The 21309-nt window shown below is 40.1% G+C and overlaps 1 protein-coding gene across 1 annotated transcript in view; it reads right to left on the bottom strand.

Annotated features, from left to right (window-relative positions):
• The window catches only part of LOC126418577 (uncharacterized), a 71287-nt gene extending 51001 nt beyond the window's left edge, over window positions 1-20286 (bottom strand). Inside the window, exons 1-7 of the mRNA XM_050085394.1 lie at window positions 20091-20286; window positions 19585-19647; window positions 19124-19294; window positions 18201-18350; window positions 16139-16288; window positions 1158-1355; window positions 958-1028 (exon numbers count right to left, since the gene is read on the bottom strand). Coding sequence (XP_049941351.1) covers window positions 958-1028; window positions 1158-1355; window positions 16139-16288; window positions 18201-18350; window positions 19124-19294; window positions 19585-19647; window positions 20091-20210 — 923 coding nt within the window. The 5' untranslated portion in view covers window positions 20211-20286. The remainder of the gene's footprint in view (window positions 1-957; window positions 1029-1157; window positions 1356-16138; window positions 16289-18200; window positions 18351-19123; window positions 19295-19584; window positions 19648-20090) is intronic.
• Between the last annotated feature and the right edge of the window lie 1023 nt (window positions 20287-21309).

The raw sequence follows: 21309 nt of genomic DNA on the forward strand, positions 1-21309 counted from the left end.
TAGGCACTAGAACCAAAGTAATTGCAAATACTTTACACAAAGAAGCCATTAGTCAATGTGAATTTTATCTTCAAAAATTTTCATTCACACAAATGCTTAGTCCAGTCACCATCTGTCACACACCTGTTTTTACAAGTAGGGAGAAAATAGCACAGTAGTCACACTGCTATAATGTTCATCTATTTAATTCACGAATTTAGAAAGATTAATGCCCTAAACAGATAGTGGCAATGAAAATACATGGCCAAAGGGACCACAAACAGACTATGATGCACAAGGTGGTCACACCCGCAGTCTAATATAATTCTAATGAGATAGGCAAGTCAAAAGAAAATGAAACAAATTTCTAAAATTACATGGAGATAGAATCGCTGGCCCTTCTATATGAAAAATTTCAGTGCTAATGATAAATACAAAAGTAAAAGAAACTATTCCTTCCTCTAGGATGTAAAAGCGTTGGTCAGGGAAGGAACACACAATTCCAAAAGCTAGGAACAGATTACTTTTAAATGAGTCTGGTGGCAGTATATGAACTTTGGCTCCAGAAGGTAAGCTCTGGCCTAACATTTAGTCTCCTTGTAATTCTACATTCTGCTGAAGCGAATTCTCCTTTTTATGCAAAAAATTAAAAAAAAAGTAACATTCAATACAGTGCAGATAAACAGATATAGATAGATAGATGAGATGAGAGAGAGAGAGAGAGAGAGAGAGAGAGAGAGAGAGAGAGAGAGAAGAAGAAGAATCCCTTTTCAGCTATGTTAATCTAACAAACAACTTGAAAAGCAAAGAAGCATACCAGCAACTAATGGTCTAAACAGCAAAGTTATAAACATTCACAAGTGAGCACCAGAGAGAGAGAGAGAGAGAGAGAGAGAGAGAGAGAGAGAGAGAGAGAACTAATACAAGCATGAGACACACACAGTGGCAAACACTGTGTGAAGTGCTTTGTATTCTGACCTGTTGGCTCCAAGTCCATGTTGGCTGCTGTTGTACAGCAGGACCCAATGGGACGGACAGATACAGCCAAGCTACAAGAGAAACTCAACTTGAGATCTCACTAGGAAGAGCAGGTATATATTTTACTGTAGTATTTCCCAATGACAGCAGAGTCTGAAAATTCACACGCTTCCATAAAGATGAGCTAAATGTTTCCTCACCATTTTGGCGATGAATTGCTGCGAAGAAAGGCCGTTGGCGGACGAAGCGGGAGAGTGGTGAGGTGATGGGCGAGTGAATACTGCAGGCAATGTCAGTGACAACAGCCACACCTCTGACACTGGAAGCATTTCTTCTTCGTCATCTTTAGGTGCAAAGCTTATTTCTCGTTCCAGCACTGGGGTACTCAAGTCCAGCTCCTGTAAAGACAATAAATTAAATTTAATGAACCAGTCAAACAAATAAGAAAGCAATGGTCAAGCGTACCATTACAACTCCATGTGTATGATTTAGTCACATTTAAAAAGAAAACAAAACTGAGCAAGGGAAGCACAAAGAAAGAAGCTCTTCAGAACTACGTCTAAAAACTAAAGCAGCACACTACTGTATTCATTTTCTTAATGTGGTAACATTAACCAGGTGAAACAAGGAGAAATTTGTATGCAGAGAACAAGGCTTCACTCCAGTCATTGGGTCCAAGTGGATGGGGTTGCAGCAGTTATGCAGTGATGAAGATACTTTCACAGTGCAACCTCTTAACTGCTTATCATGGAAGAACAAATGGATCCACATGACCCACCAGTAAGCCCATTTAACTGTCCACCTGTTAGGTGATGGCATACACAACATAGGTACTTTCTCAGTCCACATTAACATTCATCTTTTTCCATGCAGCGAGGTTATGAAGTTGCCTTCATTGTCAAGATTGACACGTGATTTTCAGTCGATTTGTAGACTGACAGTAGTGTAGTGTTGACAAAGAAACCGTGACTCACCAGGTGACAATTTTCCAGTTTCCGACACTGAAGTTTCCCTGCTTACTGCAGTCAGTAATATTACTTTAGAAGACTGTTTTCCATGCCACACAGAGAGGTTCCTGTGAAGATTTTATGGCGCCGTCTTCAGAACCGAAAAGCAAAAATACATAAACAAAGAGCACTTGCAGAAAAGGACTGAATAGTAGACAATACAAGAAGACGTCAGGTACTTCAAGAATGGATAATGAGAGAAAGGCACCAGGAAGAGACACCGTACCCGCACAGATGCTGAAAGAGGGAAGAGAGATCCTAAAAAACAAGAGCGTAAAACCTAATCTGTTTAATTTGGAGGAGGGAAAGGATACTGGCAGAATGGATACAGTCTATCACCTGCTCAGTACTTAAGAAAGGTGACCCAATGAGCTGCAGCAGCTACAGAAGAATTACCTTACTATTTACAGCTTATAAGATTCTGAGCAGCTGAAGTGGCTAACACTATACATCAAGGAGGTATTTGGATTCCTACAAGCAGGGTTTAAAAAGGGAAAGTCAACCACAGACCAGCTACATATAAGAAGGCAGACGCCAGACCTGGGAATTTCACAGAGATCATCACTGTCTTTTGTTGGCTTCCAAAAGGCATATGGTAGTGTGTGCAGGCAAGCAATATGGTAAAAGCTTGATAGGGCACAGAAAACTAATAAACCTAACTCAAATGTATACAAGAGAGAACATGCACAGTGAAAGTAAATGGAAAGATGTTGCAGGAGTTCAAGGCGAGGAATGAACTGCGACAGGGAAAATATCTGCCCCCACCCCCGTTTAATCCAGTTCCCGAAAAGAGCAGTGAGAAAGGTAATAAGCATTGAGATAGGAATTCAATGGCGTAGGGTGTTCAACACACTGGGCCTATGCAAATGATGATGATGATTAATTAATAGCACAGAATGAGCAAAATATCGTTCAGATGGCAAGAATGTTAATGGAAGAAGCAGTGAAAGCAGACTTGAAAGAGAATATGTATAAGACCAAATACCTCGTAGTGAGTAGGGAGAAAGACGACATACCTTGAGATGTGGATGGCAAAAATCTTTGAAAGGGTAAGAGTGTTAAATTTTTTTCTGGGCCAGTACTCAGTGGAATGAATGCGTTACACCAGGAAATAATAGCAAGAATCCAAGCAGGGAACATGTCAAGGTTTGTGCCCAGTAAGTTGCTCAAGTCCTGGTTTCTACTGAGATCCACCAAGATTAGGACCTGCAAGACAGTAATACAACCTATTGTCTTCTAAGGAGCAAAGAGCAGGCTCCGACACAAAAGGTGGAAAGAAAACTCCTGAATTTGAGAATATTATCCTGAAACAGATTTTTAGACCAGTGAAGGATGGAGATGACTAGAAAACAACAAACAAATGTAAACTGAAGTAGTTGTAAAAATTGTTTGGCCCTGGGCTGTTATTAATTTGAGGAGACTGAAGTGGTATGGGAACATGATGTGACAAGGAAGTCAGATTACTGGGCACTGGTGGAAGAAGACATCAGAGGCAACAGATCAAGGGGAAGACCACAGCTGAGATGGATTGACAAGATTACAAATGATACGAGTACAACGGGAACAGCTGGAGAAGAATATGTGGTTCAAAGAAGATGGGGGAGGCCGATTGGCTTGGCCAAAGACTGACTGCAATTTGTGTGGTCTACCTAAACTGAAGTACGTAATTCTGTATCTATATTCCAGCTAGGCAAATGGCAGTTTAGGTCAGAACAGGTCACCACTGTGACTTGTGAGAAATCCCGATACATGTTTGATTTGGAATTGAAGTGCTCCACACTTTGACCTTAATTCGCATGCACTGAAACCTTGTACCTTGGCCGTCTTTTATGCAAAGTCACAGAGACCGTTCAACAGTAGGTCTAACAAAATTAATGGCACATACTACTCATTACTTCACCAAGACAATAGGATAGCTATTCTTCCAACATAAAAGTTAACTCTCAGTTACTCCCACAGCAGGTAGCATGTCCCCGAGACTACTTGCTGCATCTAGAATTGAGGAAAATATAGAAATGTGGGTAAAGTGCAGCTCTCAATCAATTTTCCTCTGACGTGTGTGTTCTTGAAGTCCACAGCACAATGTGTGTATTGAGATATCCCTGGATACGAGCCAACGTTTTACCTCAGGGTAAGGTAGTTGTATGACTTGGCCAATGGGAGCTTATATTTTCAGGTACTAACTTGGTGGTTGCTACAAAAATCTGGGAACTGCAATTATACATGCACTTGCAAAAACAAATGACAAATGCATCCTAGCGGATTAAAACTCTGTGCTGGACTGGTACCTTTGCCTTTTTGTGGGCAAGTGCTCTACCGACAGCCATCCAAGCATGACCTGCCCATACCATTTTACTTCCACCAGCACCTCTTCTACATTCCAAACTTCATTGATGTTCTTCTGCATACCTTGCATTATTACTACTCCCAAAGGAAATGATATTGCCAGGAAAATAGCTTAGATACAGCCTATGGGGGCAGTTTCCAGAACGAATTTTCACTCAGCAGCAGAGTGTGCACTGATTTGAAACTTCCCAGCAGATTAAAACTGGCACAAGTAAAACTACCAGGGCAAGTTGTGCTCGGGTACATCATTCAGTAAAGCACTTACACGCGAAAGGTATAGGTCCGAGATCTGAATCCCAGTCTGGCAGACAATTTCATGATTTTTTGAATCGGTGCAGAGTGAAAGTTAATTCTGGGAACAAATGACAGGTTTGTCAAATGTCAGTGTAAACATTATGTCTTTCCAAATGTTAAGGCCGAAAGCTAGTTATTTCAAGGACTCTACTAGCAATGAATGCCAGTACCACCACATGACAACTTTATTTTTTTTTTTTTTTTAAGGTAGGAAGATTAAGATTTAATGTGTAATTGTCGAATAGGCCAATCGTGACAGAAAGCAAGATCAGAATGAGGAAGAAAATTAGCTCTACTCTTTATGGTGATTACCTTACACAATTTATGATAATTCCTGGATAATTTTTTTTCCCTACATCAAAGTAACAATATTTTTAGTTTTCGCATCTCCAAAATCATTTTCAAAACAAAGACTTGCTGACAAAAAATGTGTATCATGCTACACGTTAATACTTCACCTCTTTCTGGTATCCATTATCATTGCAAGCAGCATGCAGCAAAAGAGAAAGAAATTAAATCATTGTCCCGTGACATGAAAAAACATTGCCCAAAAGCAGAATGACACATACAAAATCATCAAACGAGAACCATTTACAGAACAGCAAATACACGCGGGGAAGGGGGGGGGGGGGGGGTAACACAATTAGTGAAAATTTTGAACACTGCAAAGGAGAAGCTCAAATTTTTCAATTCATAAGTGTATAAATAAGTGATTAACAATTTCCAGGCAATCAAAAGTGATTGCAGAATATTGTAGGTTTCAATTACTGACAACACAAATACACAAATGTAGGTGCTGTCATGCTTTGTTTGCCCCCAAAGCAATGTGTGCTAACCTCATTGTGAAAAACTATACTAGATTAGATACCCAAAGAGATAAAATGCACTGCAAAGAAAAGAGGATAAGAGGAAACATCCAGACGAAAAAAAAAGAAACAAAAAAGAGAGTAAGAGAAAAAATGAGAGGGATGTGTTACGGCCATAAAATGATACAGTGAAAGAAAAATAAAATTATCTCAAAATGGAGAGATTTTTATATAAGTATTGCCAGTAGAGCCAGGTTGAGAGGGTTCCACCAATTTTATATCTACTTACGCAGTGTACAAGCCACCATACAATGCACGGGGGAGAAGATCTTGTACCACTTTCTGTAAATCCCTCTCCAGCTCTAACCACAATTGGAGTGGAGGAAAACTGACTGTCTATGTGCTTCTGCACGAGCTTATCTTCTCTTCAAAGTCCTTAGGTGAGATGTACGACTGTGGCAGTACAATTGTTCTGCAATCCATTACATAACATGGTTGTGCTCTAAACTTTCTTAATAGAATTTTGCGAAAAGAATGCCTTCTTCCCTCTAGTGATTCCCCATTTCAGATCATAAAACAGTTTCGTAATACTCGGTCTCCCTTGCAGATTAGCTACACTTTCCTAGAATTCTTCCAATAAACTGAAGTTGATCAATCGCATCCCCAACAAAAGGCCTTATTAACACGATCCATTTTATATTGTTTTGCAATGTCACACGACAATATTTAATCCACATGAGGTGTGTCAAGTAGCACATTACTAACCATGTATTCTCCACCTACATTTATATCCTGCAAATCACTCTGTGGTGCACATCAGGAGGTACATTCTAATCACGTATCACTTCCTTTCTTTCCCATCCCAATCACAAATAATTAGCAGGAAGAACAGTTGCCAGTAAGCCTTCATGTGGGCTCAAATCTCTCTACTTTTATCTTCAGTCTCATCATGAGATATATAGAGAAGGAAGCAATATGTTAGTTGACTCTTCTAGGAACTCAAACTCTCAGAACTTTAACAGTAAACCACATAACTATGCAGAATGTCTCTCTTGTAGCTTCTGCCACTGCAGTTGGTTGCTCACCTCCGAGACGCTTGCGCTTACTAAACGAAACTGCAACAAAACACACTAATATCCTTTGGGTCTTCCCTATTTATTTTAGCAATCCTATCTGGTACAGATGCCAACCAATGAGAAATAAAGTATTATCAAATAACAGTTTTGTAAGCATACTCATTTTGTTGATGAATTCAATTTCCTGAAGATTCTTCTGATGGATCTCAGTCTGACGTGTCTATCCTACGATTAAATTTCTGTGGCCATTCCATTTTAAACTGTCCACACACATGTTGTTGTTGTGGTCTTCAGTCCTGAGACTGGTTTGATGCAGCTCTCCATGCTACTCTATCCTGTGCAAGCTTCTTCATCTCCCAGTACCTACTGCAGACTACATCCTTCTGAATCTGCTTAGTGTATTCATCTCTTGGTCTCCCTCTGCGATTTTTACCATCCACGCTGCCCTCCAATACTGAATTGGTGATCCCTCGATGTCTCAGAACATGTCCTACCAACCGATCCCTTCTTTTAGTCAAGTTGTGCCACAAGCTCCTCTTCTCCCCAATTCTATTCAATACCTCCTTATTAGTTATGTGATCTACCCATCTAATCTTCAGCATTCTTCTGTAGCACCACATTTCGAAAGCTTCTATTCTCTTCTTGTCCCAACTATTTATTATCCATGTTTCACTTCCATACATGGCTACACTCCATACAAATACTTTCAGAAACGACTTCCTGACACTTAAATCTATACTCGATGTTAACAAATTTCTCTTCTTCACAAACGCTTTCCTTGCCATTACCAGTCCACATTTTATATCCTCTCTACTTCTACCATTATTAGTTATTTTGCTCCCCAAATAGCAAAACTCCTTTACTGCTTTAAGTGTCTCATTTCCTAATCTAATTCCCTCACCATCACCCGACTTAATTCGACTACATTCCATTATCCTCGTTTTGCTTTTGTTGATGTTCATCTTATATCCTCCTTTCAAGACACTGTCCATTCCATTCAACTGCTCTTCCAAGTCCTTTGCTGTCTCTGACAGAATTACAATGTCATCGGTGAACCTCAAAGTTTTTATTTCTTCTCCATGGATTGTAATACCTACTCTGAATTTTTCTTTTGTTTTCTTCACTGCTTGCTCAATATACAGATTGAATAACATCGGGGAGAGGCTACAACCCTGTCTCACTCCCTTCCCAACCGCTGCTTCTCTTTCATGTCCCTTGACTCTTATAACTGCCATCTGGTTTCTGTACAAATTGTAAATAGCCTTTCGCTCCCTGTATTTTACCCCTGCCACCTTCAGAATTTGAAAGAGAGTATTCCAATCAACATTGTCAAAAGCTTTCTCTAAGTCTACAAATGCTAGAAACGTAGGTTTGCCTTTTCTTAATCTAGCTCCTAAGATAAGTCGTAGGGTCAGTATTGCCTCATGTGTTCCAATATTTCTACGGAATCCCAACTGATCTTCCCCGAGGTCCGCTTCTACCAGTTTTTCCATTCGTCTGTAAAGAATTCACATTAGTATTTTGCAGCCGTGACTTATTAAACTGATAGTTTGGTAATTTTCACATCTGTCAACACCTGCTTTCTTTGGGATTGGAATTATTATATTCTTCTTGAAGTCTGAGGGTATTTTGCCTATCTCATACATTTTGCTCACCAGATGGTAGAGTATTGTCAGGATTGGCTCTCCCAAGCCTGTCAGTAGTTCTAATGGAATGTTGTCTACTCACGGGGCCTTGTTTCGACTTAGGTCTTTTGTGCTCTGTCACAGCACTCTTCACGCAGTATCATATCTCCCATTTCATGTTCATATACATCCTCTTCCATTTCCACAATATTGCCCTCAAGTACCTCGCCCTTGTATAGACTATATATATAAATATATATATATAAAAAAACAAAGATGAGGTGACTTACCGAACGAAAGCGCTGGCAGGTCGATAGACACACAAACAAACACAAACATACACACAAAATTCAAGTTTTCGCAACAAACTGTTGCCTCATCAGGAAAGAGGGAAGGAGAGGGGAAGACGAAAGGAAGTGGGTTTTAAGGGAGAGGGTAAGGAGTCATTCCAATTCCGGGAGCGGAAAGACTTACCTTAGGGGAAAAAAAGGACAGGTATACACTCGCACACACGCACATATCTATCCACACATACAGACACAAGCAGACACAATCGCACACACGCACATATCTATCCACACATACAGACACAAGCAGACAAATTTGTCTGCTTGTGTCTGTATGTGTGGATGGATATGTGCGTGTGTGCGAGTGTATACCTGTCCTTTTTTTCCCCTAAGGTAAGTCTTTCCGCTCCCGGGATTGGAATGACTCCTTACCCTCTCCCTTAAAACCCACTTCCTTTCGTCTTCCCCTCTCCTTCCCTCTTTCCTGATGAGGCAACAGTTTGTTGCGAAAGCTTGAATTTTGTGTGTATGTTTGTGTTTGTTTGTGTGTCTATCGACCTGCCAGCGCTTTTGTTCGGTAAGTCACCTCATCTTTGTTTTTATATATAATTTTTCCCACGTGGAATGTTCCCTTCTATTATATATATATGGTTTTCTTTTCTCCAAAGGTCTCTAATTTTCCTGTAGGCAGTATCTATCTTACCCCTAGTGAGATAAGCTTCTACATCCTTACATTTGTCCTCTAGCCATCCCATTTTTGAGATGTTTGTATTCCTTTTTGCCTGCTTCATTTACTCCATTTTTATATTTTCTCCTTTCATCAATTAAATTCAATATTTCTTCTGTCACCCAAGGATTTCTACTAGCCCTCGTCTTTTTACCTACGTGATCCCCTGCTGCCTTCACTACTTCATCCCTCAATGCCACCCATTCTTCTTCTACTGTATTTCTTTCCCCCATTCTTGTCAATTGTTCCCTTATGCTCCCCTTGAAACTCTGTACAACCTCTGGTTTAGTCAGTTTATCCAGGTCCCATCTCCTTAAATTCCCACCTTTTTGCAATTTCTTCAGTTTTAATCTACTATTCATAACCAATAGATTTTGGCCAGAGTCCACATCTGCCCCTGGAAATGTCTTACGATTTAAAACCTGGTTCCTAAATCTCTGTCTTACCATTATATAATCTATATGAAACCTGTCAGTATCTCAAGGCTTCTTCCATGTATATAACCTTCTTTTATGATTCTTGAACCAAGTGTTAGCTATGATTAAGTTATGCTCTGTGCAAAATTCTACCAGGCAGCTTCCTCTTTCAATTCTTACCCCCAATCCATTTCACCTACTACGTTTCCTTCTCTTCCTTTTCCTACTGTCTAACTCCAGTCACTCATGACTATTAAACTTTCATTTCGCTTCACTATCTAAATAATTTCTTTTATCTCATCACACATTTCTTCAATTTTGTCGTCATCTGCAGAGCTAGTTGACATATAAACTTGTACTACTGTAGTAGGCGTGGGCTTCGTGTCTGTCTTGGCCACAATAATGCGTTCACTATGCTGTTTGTAGTAGCTTTCCTGCACTCCAATTTTTTTTATTCATTATTAAACCTACTCCTGCATTACCCATATTTGATTTTGTATTTATAACCCTGTATTCACCTGACCGAAAGTCTTGTTCCTCCTGCCACCGAACTTCGCTAATTTCCACTATACCTAACTTTAACTTATCCATTTCCCTTTTTAAATTTTCTAACCTATCTGCCCGATTAAGGATCTGACATTCCACACTCCGATCCGTAGAAAGCCAGTTTTCTTTCTCCTGATAACGACGTCCTCCTGAGTAGTCCCCGCCCGGAGATCCGAATGGGAGACTATTTTACCTCCGAAATATTTTACCCAAGAGGACGCCATCATCATTTAACCATACAGTAAAGCTGCATGCCCTCGGGAAAAATTACGGCTGTAGTTTCCCCTTGCTTTCAGCCGTTTGCAGTACCAGCACAGCAAGGCCGTTTTTGGTTAGTGTTACAAGGCCAGATCAGTCAATCATCCAGACTGTTGCCCCTGCAACTACTGAAAAGGCTGCTGCCTCTCTTCAGGAACCACACATTCGTCTGGCCTCTCAACAGATACCCCCCCTTGTGGTTGCACCTACGGTACGGCTATCTGTATCGCTGAGGCACACAAGCCTCCCCACCAACGGCAAGGTCTATGGTTCATATGGGGGAGGGGGGGGTGTCCACACACATACTCTTAGATAATTTAAGGTAGTAACTTCCTCCAGTGACTGTTCTGTAACCACGTAAACATCCAGTCAAGGGTCTTACTGTCTTATGTAGTATGTTACATTTCTTTATGTTGAGGTCAACTCAACTGCCACTAGCTGCACCAAGCACAGATCCTATGCAAGTGTTCCTGCATTTTGCTACCTTCCTGACAACAGGGATGAACTCCACCTTTTTCAAATCATCAGGAACACTTCGTTCCTCCAAAGACCTACGGTACCAGGGAGGGAAGGTCTTTCACATGCTCCGTGCAGAATTTTAGGCATCCAGCAGCCTTTCCTGTCTTGAGTGATTTCAGTTGCTTTTCTGTCCCATGGACACTTATTTCAATATCAGCCAATTTTGTCGTTCGTGTGACAGTTTACATGACGCACTACAGTGTGATCTTCTTCTGTGAAACAGTTTTGGAAAAAGACATGTAGTATTTCTGCCTTTTCTGTTACCTCTGTTTCAATGCCATCGTGGTCACAGAACATCCGGACACATGCCTCCCATCATTTACTGATTTAACTAGAGGACCAAAACTTCTTGGTGCTTCTGTCAAGTCACTAGACAAAATTTTACTTTTGAACTGCTCAACATTTCTCACACAGCATTCCTTACGTGAATTTTGGCTTCACAGTGAAGCTCTTTTTGTTTTCGTAGCAGCTTTCTAAGATGGCTGTCAAATCACGATGGATCTTTTCCACTCCTGACAACTTTGCTTGGGACATACCTGTATAGATTGTACTGCACAATGCTTTGATCTTTGTCCACTGATACTTGATGTTGTCAGTGCGGGGGATGAACTTTTTGAGTCGACCAGCCACACAATCTGAAATCTCTCTCGTCCCTCTTGCTAAGCAATAAGATCTTCCCATCTTTCTTTGTATTGCTATTCACAGCCATATTAAGTGACGGTATAATGGCCTCATGACTGCAGATTCCCTGTCCTACACTAACTGTGTCAGAAAGTTTGGGTCTGTGTCCCCAGCAGATTTAAGATGTTACCGTCATGAGCTGGTTCTCTGATTAAGATAATCTTTAGGTAAGACATTGAAAACACTATGACACAATTCCCTGTCCCTGCTAGCAACCCAAAACACTCATCTCTCAAGCTATGGCTCATAAGTGGATGGCTCCACCTAATCCCACAAAATGACCAAGAAGTTTACATGAAATTTTCTCTAAGTTTCGCCTCATCTGTTCCGCCAAAACTCCTGAGGTAGGAGGTCTATAAAAGCATCCAATGATTATGTTTGATCAACCTTTAACACTTGTCTTCATCTAAATTATTTTGCGTTTGAAATCTCTACTAATCTCACTAGACGATATTGTGTTTTTTATGGCTATAAACAAGCCTCCACCACCAGCACTCGGCATGTCTTTGCAATATGAATTCCAATCAAAATTTAGAATTTCATTCCTGTTGACATCTGGTTTCAGCCAACTTTCTGTTCCTAGTACTACATGGGCACTTTTCTGTTTCTAAGCGAGATAGTTCCAAGGTGACTGCTACCCCGCCTGGAATCTGAACACATCCTACTGGGCCTATGGACAGATTTCTCTATACTAAAAACCCACATTTGCATCCCACATGTGCTCCATTACCCTAGTAATCGCTTTCTGCATGTAGTGTTTACCTGGCCTATTAGGGGACCCTACAACTCTTCGCCAGAACGAGGAGGGCAAGAAATTTGCATCCGATACCATCGCAGATTCGTCAGAGCCTCTGGTTTAGACCTTCCACTTTGCTCCAAACTAGAGGATCACAATTGGTTCTGAGAATGATGCTGTGAACCAACAAGTAGCCAGTTTCGCTTTCCACCCAGGGATCTGTGATCCCTTCACTTTTCATCAATTGCCGATAGGCACCAGCTGCGATGTGCAAAACTGAAGATGCAGTGGCAATGCTGTAGGCTCCAGAATAAGTAAAGCATTCATCTCAGATGCCCCAATATCACCTCAACCCAATAGCTGGAAGACTGTCAAACGAGGCCAACAACACCTCCAGTGACTTACGGGCAGTGGCCATTTTCACCTGCATCCATACACAACAAACGTATCCATCATCGACTATGGTCTAAACTACAGGTAGTGAAATATTAACCCAAGTAATTGAACTAATCTAACACAAACAATCTAACAATACACAGACTCTTACAACAAAAACAGATAAATAATAACCTAATGTTCACTTCTACTCTGAAGTATGTAAAAATACCATCGAACTTAAAGATATAAACAATCCGTGTACAAACAATTAAGTGCTGTCAACTCTACTCTGCTCTACTTAAATGCTGTTTTTCCTACCCATATGATTTTAATTTACAAAACTTCACACTAAGAGAAATCTGACATTCGTCACAGCATACAGAATGCTATCTGAGTCATCCTGTATCCTCCTACAGTCACTCGATGACGACATCTTCCCGTACACCATGGCGTCACCAGCTAACAGCCATAAATTGCTGGTCACCCCGTCTGTTAGATCATTTATGTATATAGCTTGAGAACAAAAGCAGCCACATCACACTTCCCTGTGGCACCCTCCAACATGAGCCGTCCAGAACAATTGGGTCTACACTGTCCAGTCACATTAATGTCACTACCTGTCAAAAGCCTGAATAACCATCTTTTTCAGTACAGACCACTGCGAGATGTGCTGGAAGAGAGTCAATGAGATTCCGGTTGGTCCCGACAGGGATGTGGAGCCATGCTAACTACAGTGCCGTGGCCAGCTGGGCTAGGTTTCTTGGGCGAGGATCCACAGTGCAAGTAGCAGGATCAAGGTGGTCCCACAGATTCTCAACTGGGTTTAAATCAGGTAAGTTTGGTGGCCAGGGGAGTATGGTAAATTCATCCTTGTGATCTCTGAACAATGCACATAACAGAGCTGTGTGACACACTGCACAGTCCTCCTGGTAGATGCTATCATGGTGAGGGGAAACAAATAGATGCATACTTGTGTTGATCCATTAAGCCTACCAGAATGATATCATCTTGGGAATGCCATGAAAACACTCCCCATGTGATAATGCTCCCTCTCCTGACATGGATACTTCCAACAGTTATTGCAGAGTGTCTGCTTCTAAACATTTCATGCCCTACACACCAACGGCCATCTGTCCAATAGAACGCAAATGTGATTCATCTGAAAAGGCTACCTGTCACCACTCACCGGAAGTCCAGTCGAGGCACTGACTAACAGATTTCAGCCGCTGTCACCGATGACTAGCAGTCAACCAGGGTGCCTGATATGGGGGAGCATTCACAACAATGTTCACTGAAATGTCATTGAGAAGACACTGTTGGTAGCCGCTTGGTTCATATACGCAGTCAGTTGCTCAATGGTGGCTCAGCTACTCACCGGTATACATCCTTCAGACAACGTTCATTCTTGTCCTCCATGACCCACGATGCACTACAGTGCTCGGCGCCGGTTTTTGATAGTGCCATTTTACTATGCATAGCACACTTAACCGTGGCGGCATGTGAACAGTTTACAAACTCAGCTGTTTTGGAAAGGTTTCCACCTTATACTTGGCCCAAGGGGCAATGATCATGACATTCTGGATGTCACTTAAATCACTCACTTTCTGGACGACGATGATTACACATCTACAAATGGTTATTGCATGTTGACGTCAAACCTAGGCAGGTTCACAGTACTGTGACTGGACTGTGCAACACTGATTTTTGTGTGTATGTGATGAGACCACTTTTAGATGGTCATTTACTGGCAGTCACCAAAATTCCAAACAAAACACCTGAATTCAACCAACATCATTTTACATCTGTTTCTTTGCTCTTTCTATAAAGTAACCACTGTATTCTTATAGATCTTACAATGGGCAGTTTTGGCTGAAACTCATTTTCTTTGGAATATTTTGCAGTTGCATCAATAGACACTGCAGCTTTTACCATTGTAAAGGACCAAATGAAAGCAACAAAAATGCCAAAGAATTATTTTTACCATTTATACTGCACGTACTACTGAAATGTTGCTTCAATCGCCATTCATTAACCACTAAAGCACTGACCCATTAACTTCTGCAGCACCAATGATAAGGTATAGGTGCAGAAAAATGGACAATAGTTTTACACTGCCAATACTGATTTGCTACAATAATTTCAAAATCTTATGACCGCACTTTAACAATTATTTCAGAACATTTCTACTTCCTAAAACAGCTCATATCATGAACAGAATGACTGTGTTCAATAATTCTTGATCAGAAAACTGTTGAAAATAATTAGGAACTCAAAGTCATAATAATATATTTTTGAGAATATACTGCATTGTATATCCTGTTGCCTCTCACAACCAGCCTTTCCCTCCCCCTCCCACTACTACACGCACTGTCACATGCTACAATCAGCAAAATTTACAGCACCTAACAAAGTGTGCTTGCCCTTGGTAATACCAGTGTTATTACATTCAATCACAGTGTTTCTTAACTGGTTTTATACTACTACTTTTATAACAAAACACTGCATTACATTCACAGACATACTGTGGTTTAATTTCCTAGAGACATTTGAACAACAGAAAAAAAGTTTATTAATAGTTTCTAAACACTGCTAGAGATTCTATACACTTGCAAATTAAATGCAAAAGTTATGGCCACATATTTAAGCAGGTACAGTGGATGTTGACAGGAACATAATTGCTACGGAGGGATCTCTCAGATAGCCTCCTCCTCCTCCACCACCACCACCACCACCACCACCACCACCACCACCACCACCACCTCCTATGACATCTTCATCACTTTCAGTTTTCTTCTCCCAGTTAGTATCGTGATCACTAAATACTCAAAAACATTATTACTGCCATCAAAATCTTCATCTGAGAATTCACCAAGGCGTTCTTGAATGCCTGCATCTGTCTCACACAGAAAACGTTGCATAGAATGTCTTAAACTTCCTCACCACAGAGAAACGGTAACAATCAATAAAAATGCAACACGCAAACACTATGGTACATCTGAGACACCTCTCAAGGTCCAAAAATAAGAAACAAATTGAAATGACAATGTCAGATTTCGAGCACGTGTAGCTTGCCATCCAGTAGGAAGGTACATATGAGTCTACTTCACCTCATAGGGGTGTGTGAAACATCACAAGACAAAAAAACTGTAGTGGTCTGAGAGACCATCCATAGTAGTTAAGGGTTAATAATTAACAATAACAATGAAGAGAAGGAATGAAGACAACTGTCACCATGCATTTGTTCTAACAGATACAGAAATGGAAAAGTTAGAATTACAAATTTCTTCATAAGTTGAAACCTTTATGATCCTCTATGCAACAACTATAAGCACAAAAGCAAAAAACCCTTTAAAGCAACAGCATAAGAAAGGAAAGTTCTTGATAACATCAATTTACTTTAAAAGCCCTACACACTTCTTACAGTACCTCAAGTTGCTCACTTTCATATCCTTGACTTACAATGGTGAATGACAACTAACCGCTGGTCCATTGTTGTCTTGACCCAGGGACCTGTAAGCTGTACTGAGGACGTGCACCACGAAGCGGAACAGCCCCACAGTCAGGCGAGGACAGTGCTGTTGTATCCAGTGCGTCAGGTATGTCACCGACAGTGTCTTCTTACGATGGAACTTTTCAACAGAAAGAAAAATGGAACAACTTATCATTAACATGAAACTCAAAATAATATTTTCAATATGCACAACATGTGACTAAATGATAGTACTTTGGCAGATATTACTGTGCATACTGCAGCAAGTGAAAAAAGTACACTATCTTATGCAGTTTGTGTGTCAGTAACATGTACACATGACATATCATCCTTTCTAATGGCACACAATACGACATACAGAACATGCATAAAATCTGCTGATCATCTGCTGATTCATGTCAAACACACTAAACAGTTACTACAACCTTAAGATATTGCCAATCTGTATAACCGAAACAGAGTAAGAAGATTCCCGACAGCTCGCAGCACTGCTTTTAACTGCTAAGCAATAATGAGTGCAGACAAAAAGAAATGTCATCTACAGAACTGTGACAACACTGAGGCTTTGACACAGTTTACAAAATAATGTTACATTAAGCTGCTGTACCCAGCCCACTGTAACTGTGAGGGAGTAGCCTACACCAACTGAACTATAGCTATTCTCTTTGGATATAATTTATTATTGTTAGCACTTCTAATGAAAGTAAGCAATAACCTTCATGAGTAATAGAAACAGTAGCTGAATCCCAATGATTGACAGCAAGCAACATAAGCTTTTTAAACTGATATTAATGGCACAAACTCTTTGGTTATCTGTGATCTGAATAGACTACCCTCACCCCCAACAATGAGTGACATACGAACACAATTTCTCTTTCAACGATGATATACTGAATACAAGCTGTGAAGACATTGTCTCTCTCTCTCTTTAGGATTCATAGTGCAATTATGTACTCTGGAAGGAAGATTCTGAACAAGCTCACACCTAACAAAGCAAAAAATATGGAATCCCTTGCAAATCAAAAGAAAATTAAAAACATGTGTTAAATTATCTGAATGTTTAAATTCAAGGACTGAAAAGTTTTATTGGTAACTTGACAAGTAGCATGGCTCACTGTAAATCTGTACAGCAAGTAATATTGTACAGAAAATATGAGAGTATTTACAGATACAGGTAAACAGAAAAAGGATAGAGCACTACTCACAAGATGCCAAGTTGAGCTGCAGACAGGCACAACAAAAAGACTGTTACACATTACAGCCTTTGGCCAAAGCCTTCCTCAGCAAAGAAAAACACACACACACACACACACACACAAAAGCAAGTATACCTCATGCACACATGTCCACTACCACCAGCAAGTGTGCTTGCTTCTGTGAATTGTGCATGTTCTTTGGTGAGGAGGGCTTTGGTGGAAGCCTATAATGTGTATCAGTCTTTTTCTTGTGTGTGTCTCCAACTCAACAGGTCATCTATAGGTGAATAGCAATCTAGTCTTTTCCTAGTTTTGGTTATATTCCAACCTGGAGTTTCCACTGTTAGATATAGGGAAATATTCTTTTCAAATACAATAGTCATCAAATAAATGTTAAGATTACCAATAGCAGATAAACAGCAGCTATATAACTAATCAAAGTGAGAGGCGGCAGTGTTTTTCCCCTGAGTATCAGCTTCCTCACTAATTTACTAGATTAAATTTAGGTTGCATAAGCATGGATAGCATTAATTATTGAGTGAAGTGAGGAAAATTTTGAAAACATCAAGTACTTGCTTTAAGAAATGTTACAAAATTTGTAGCAGTAAATACCATTACTCAAAAAACACAACTTTGCAACATCCCCCCCCACACACACACACACACACACACAGAGTCATTTTTAATGTGATCTCTGTTTACCAACATTTAATTTCAGTTGAAATGCATAACTGGATAAATTCACACCATCTACAATAGATTTTTCTTTATTGATATCCAAACTGTAAAATAAAAACAAAAACATTGTATTGTGTAAGATAAATCTGCTAACTGTCAAAAATACCAGTAACTTACAGCAGAATCAATAACAGCCTGCAAGGTGTGGTAGAGTCTCTTGCACGTAACAGAGCCTTCAGGATAATGATCCATCGCTAAACGATATGCAGCCATAAGCAGATCTCTAAAATTTTCTTGTGTCACCTCATTGCCATCGGATGAATACATCTGCACTTCAAAAGAACAAAATTCATTTCACTGAAAATGTTAGTTACACATAACAAGCATGAACATAAAATGTGTATCACAACAGGATTATATTTCACCACATAGGGAACTACGGGATGTTTTCTTTCATCAAATTTTTTATCTCAATGTTTGGTCACTCCTGACTGAGTCCACAACCTTTACCATCCACTTGAAAAGGTTTTAACTTTACCTTCGAATGGTTAGGGTACTTCTCCTGATACTATTTTATTGTCTTGATTAGACTATATAAAATTTCAAATGATCAAAGCCATTTCCAAAATGGCTCAAAGAAACATGGTTCCTTTGCTGATTAAACATAAATATAGAGGCTATTTAAACTATATTAATATGAGCTTTACAAAAGATGAGTGGTTTACTGACACACAAAATAGAAGTAATAATGGCTTATAATTACAGAACCACACAGAAATTTCTAACAATAGTTTGACGCAACTGCAAGTAAACATGTCACTAGAAATTTCCGTAGTGTAATATTGGGAAAAGGGAGTTTGAAGTTGGGAAACCACTTGTTATCTGATACTAGCGACAATAATATGAGTCAAACAAGCCAACTTCTTAAACAGGAATTGAAATCCTGTCTGTCTAGTTATTAACTAGCATTCAATCTCGTGTTTTTCTTAGTTTGCACTGAGTATTTAATGTACATTAAAAATTATATCGATCATACAGACAACACACTTGGCATGCAATTTAAAACACTTACGTCTTTACATAAATTAGAAGTTACTCACCTTGACATATATCTCAATCTGTCGCTCATCAGCCAGAACGCCAAGAAATCTTTCGGCCTGTTGTTTGAATGTTGTTTGGCTAAGCCACTCATGTTTTTGGGGGCCAGCGGAGGAATGGAAGAACAAGAACAGCCGTTGGGACAAATCTGGATATCGCGGGAACACATATTTCTAAATTTAAAAACAGAAAAAAGTACAGACATTACAATTAAAGGCACGTAGCGACTGGTGTAGTTTTAAAAATGAAATAAATGCTTTAACTGCAAGCTAAGTGTCTAGCGCTGCTAGTAGTTTGGTATTATGTTGTTGTTGCAGTCGCAGTGCAAAACAAGCAGCTCTACAAAAAACATTACACAAACTTGACAACAAAACAAAACACGCTTGGGACACGGGATGAAAAAAGGAAAAAAAATAATTACACACAAAACAAATATATTTCATTGAGAAAAATGTTAACTTACAGTGAATATTCGGCTCGTAATTCCTTGCACCGAATCTTCTTCTAAACTCTTCTGGGCAAGAATCTAAAAATTAAAAAAAATTAAAATTAAAAACCACATTCGTTAGCACAATTCAGTTGTGCACATCTAATAACCACGAAGTAGGTACAACTCTCTTGCGTAGCCTTGAGCTGGATTCAAAAGCACACGCCGTAAACCAACGCGTTATTCCTCACCCAGCACGAAACAAATTAGAAACTTTCTCCCACGTAATCAAGCGTCCCACAGCTGTTGTCCCACTAAGGCCACATTTCACACGTCGCAGAAATCATTCACTTCACACTCACGTTTATACCTTCACATTCATCTCCAGTGTTGTGGGTCGCGTTAAAAACCATTATCTATATGACGGGAAAAACACACGAGACGCATGGGTAACAAAGCCGTTACGTTTGAAACCAAACCACTAGCGAGAGAGTATTCGCAAACAAAGAAACAGCTGTTTGAAGCACTTCCTTGAGCTTTACCTTAGCTAATTTGTCAATGGGCACTAATTGCGTCGGGGTCTTGTCGTGAAGATCAGATCCAGAGTTGTTCCTGGGGAGAGAATTTTGCAGGAGGACGTCGTGGCTGTGATGGTTCCCCATACCCCCGCTTGCTTCTGCTGCTTCCTCCCGCCGATGTTCCCTGCCGCGCCGCCGAACTCCAACTGCAAGCGTTGGTTGGCAGAACAAGAGCTACAGCGTCGTCACCTGTGGAGAATGAACGAACTACGTCAAAAAGATTGCGGAACCCACGTACTGCGGAGCGAACTCGCAACACACTAACGGTACATCTGCATGGATAGCCATTGGACGCAGCGTGATGAACATGGACAATAAAAACTAACACCGAACGTTCAGAATGTCCCTGGTAGGATCATATCTACTGTAATTCGAAACCGCAGCAAAATAATTTTCAAACTTGAAAAAGAAACCGAGCAAGTCTATTAACCGACTTCCACACTTACCGGTATTCTGAATTACATTCGCTACACGCCGATGAATTTCGGGTTTTAAGCTGTGGCTTTCGGGGTTCGGCACACTGTAAGTATCCCGAATTTTAACTCAGCCTCTGTTTGACAAGTATTCTGTATCAAACTTTATTGTTCTCAACATCTTCATTCTGTTTCTATGCTCTGCAACATAGATTATACACTAACAACTGGAAATCGGATTTTTCTAAGTAGCCATTCATCAGAAACCAGCGTGTGATTATTGTGGTGTACGCTTGTTCACACTTCGAGCATTTCCGTGACACTTTATGCTTCCTTGTTAGCACTCGCGTTACCTTCCTCTACGTACGTACACTCCATTGTTAAAATCTGATGCTGATCCAAAGAAATATCTATTGTGTGATCATTCAGATGCTTAAATCAGAATTTCTGTCAACATACATTGTCAAGTGACCTCGCTATGACGTAAGGTTTGCCCGTAAGAGCTCTGTAGATTTTGGATGTCTAGTACACAACTATCGTACAAAAGCACCGTCGATTTCTGTACACACGTTTCATAGACACCTTGTTACCCATCGGATATCCGCAATGAATTTGACTGAAAACTTTGCAGAGATAAATGTCAGGTCATTTCACTATTTTGTAGCTAGCGCAACAAATCAGATGTGATTATTTTTTTGTACATTGTTGGAAAAGATGGGATTAAGAAACTAACTTTTAGGTTTTGTACTGCACTTGATCGTACTGACAAG

Source organism: Schistocerca serialis, chromosome 9 (genome assembly GCF_023864345.2).
Source record: "Schistocerca serialis cubense isolate TAMUIC-IGC-003099 chromosome 9, iqSchSeri2.2, whole genome shotgun sequence".
NCBI lineage: Eukaryota > Metazoa > Arthropoda > Insecta > Orthoptera > Acrididae > Schistocerca > Schistocerca serialis.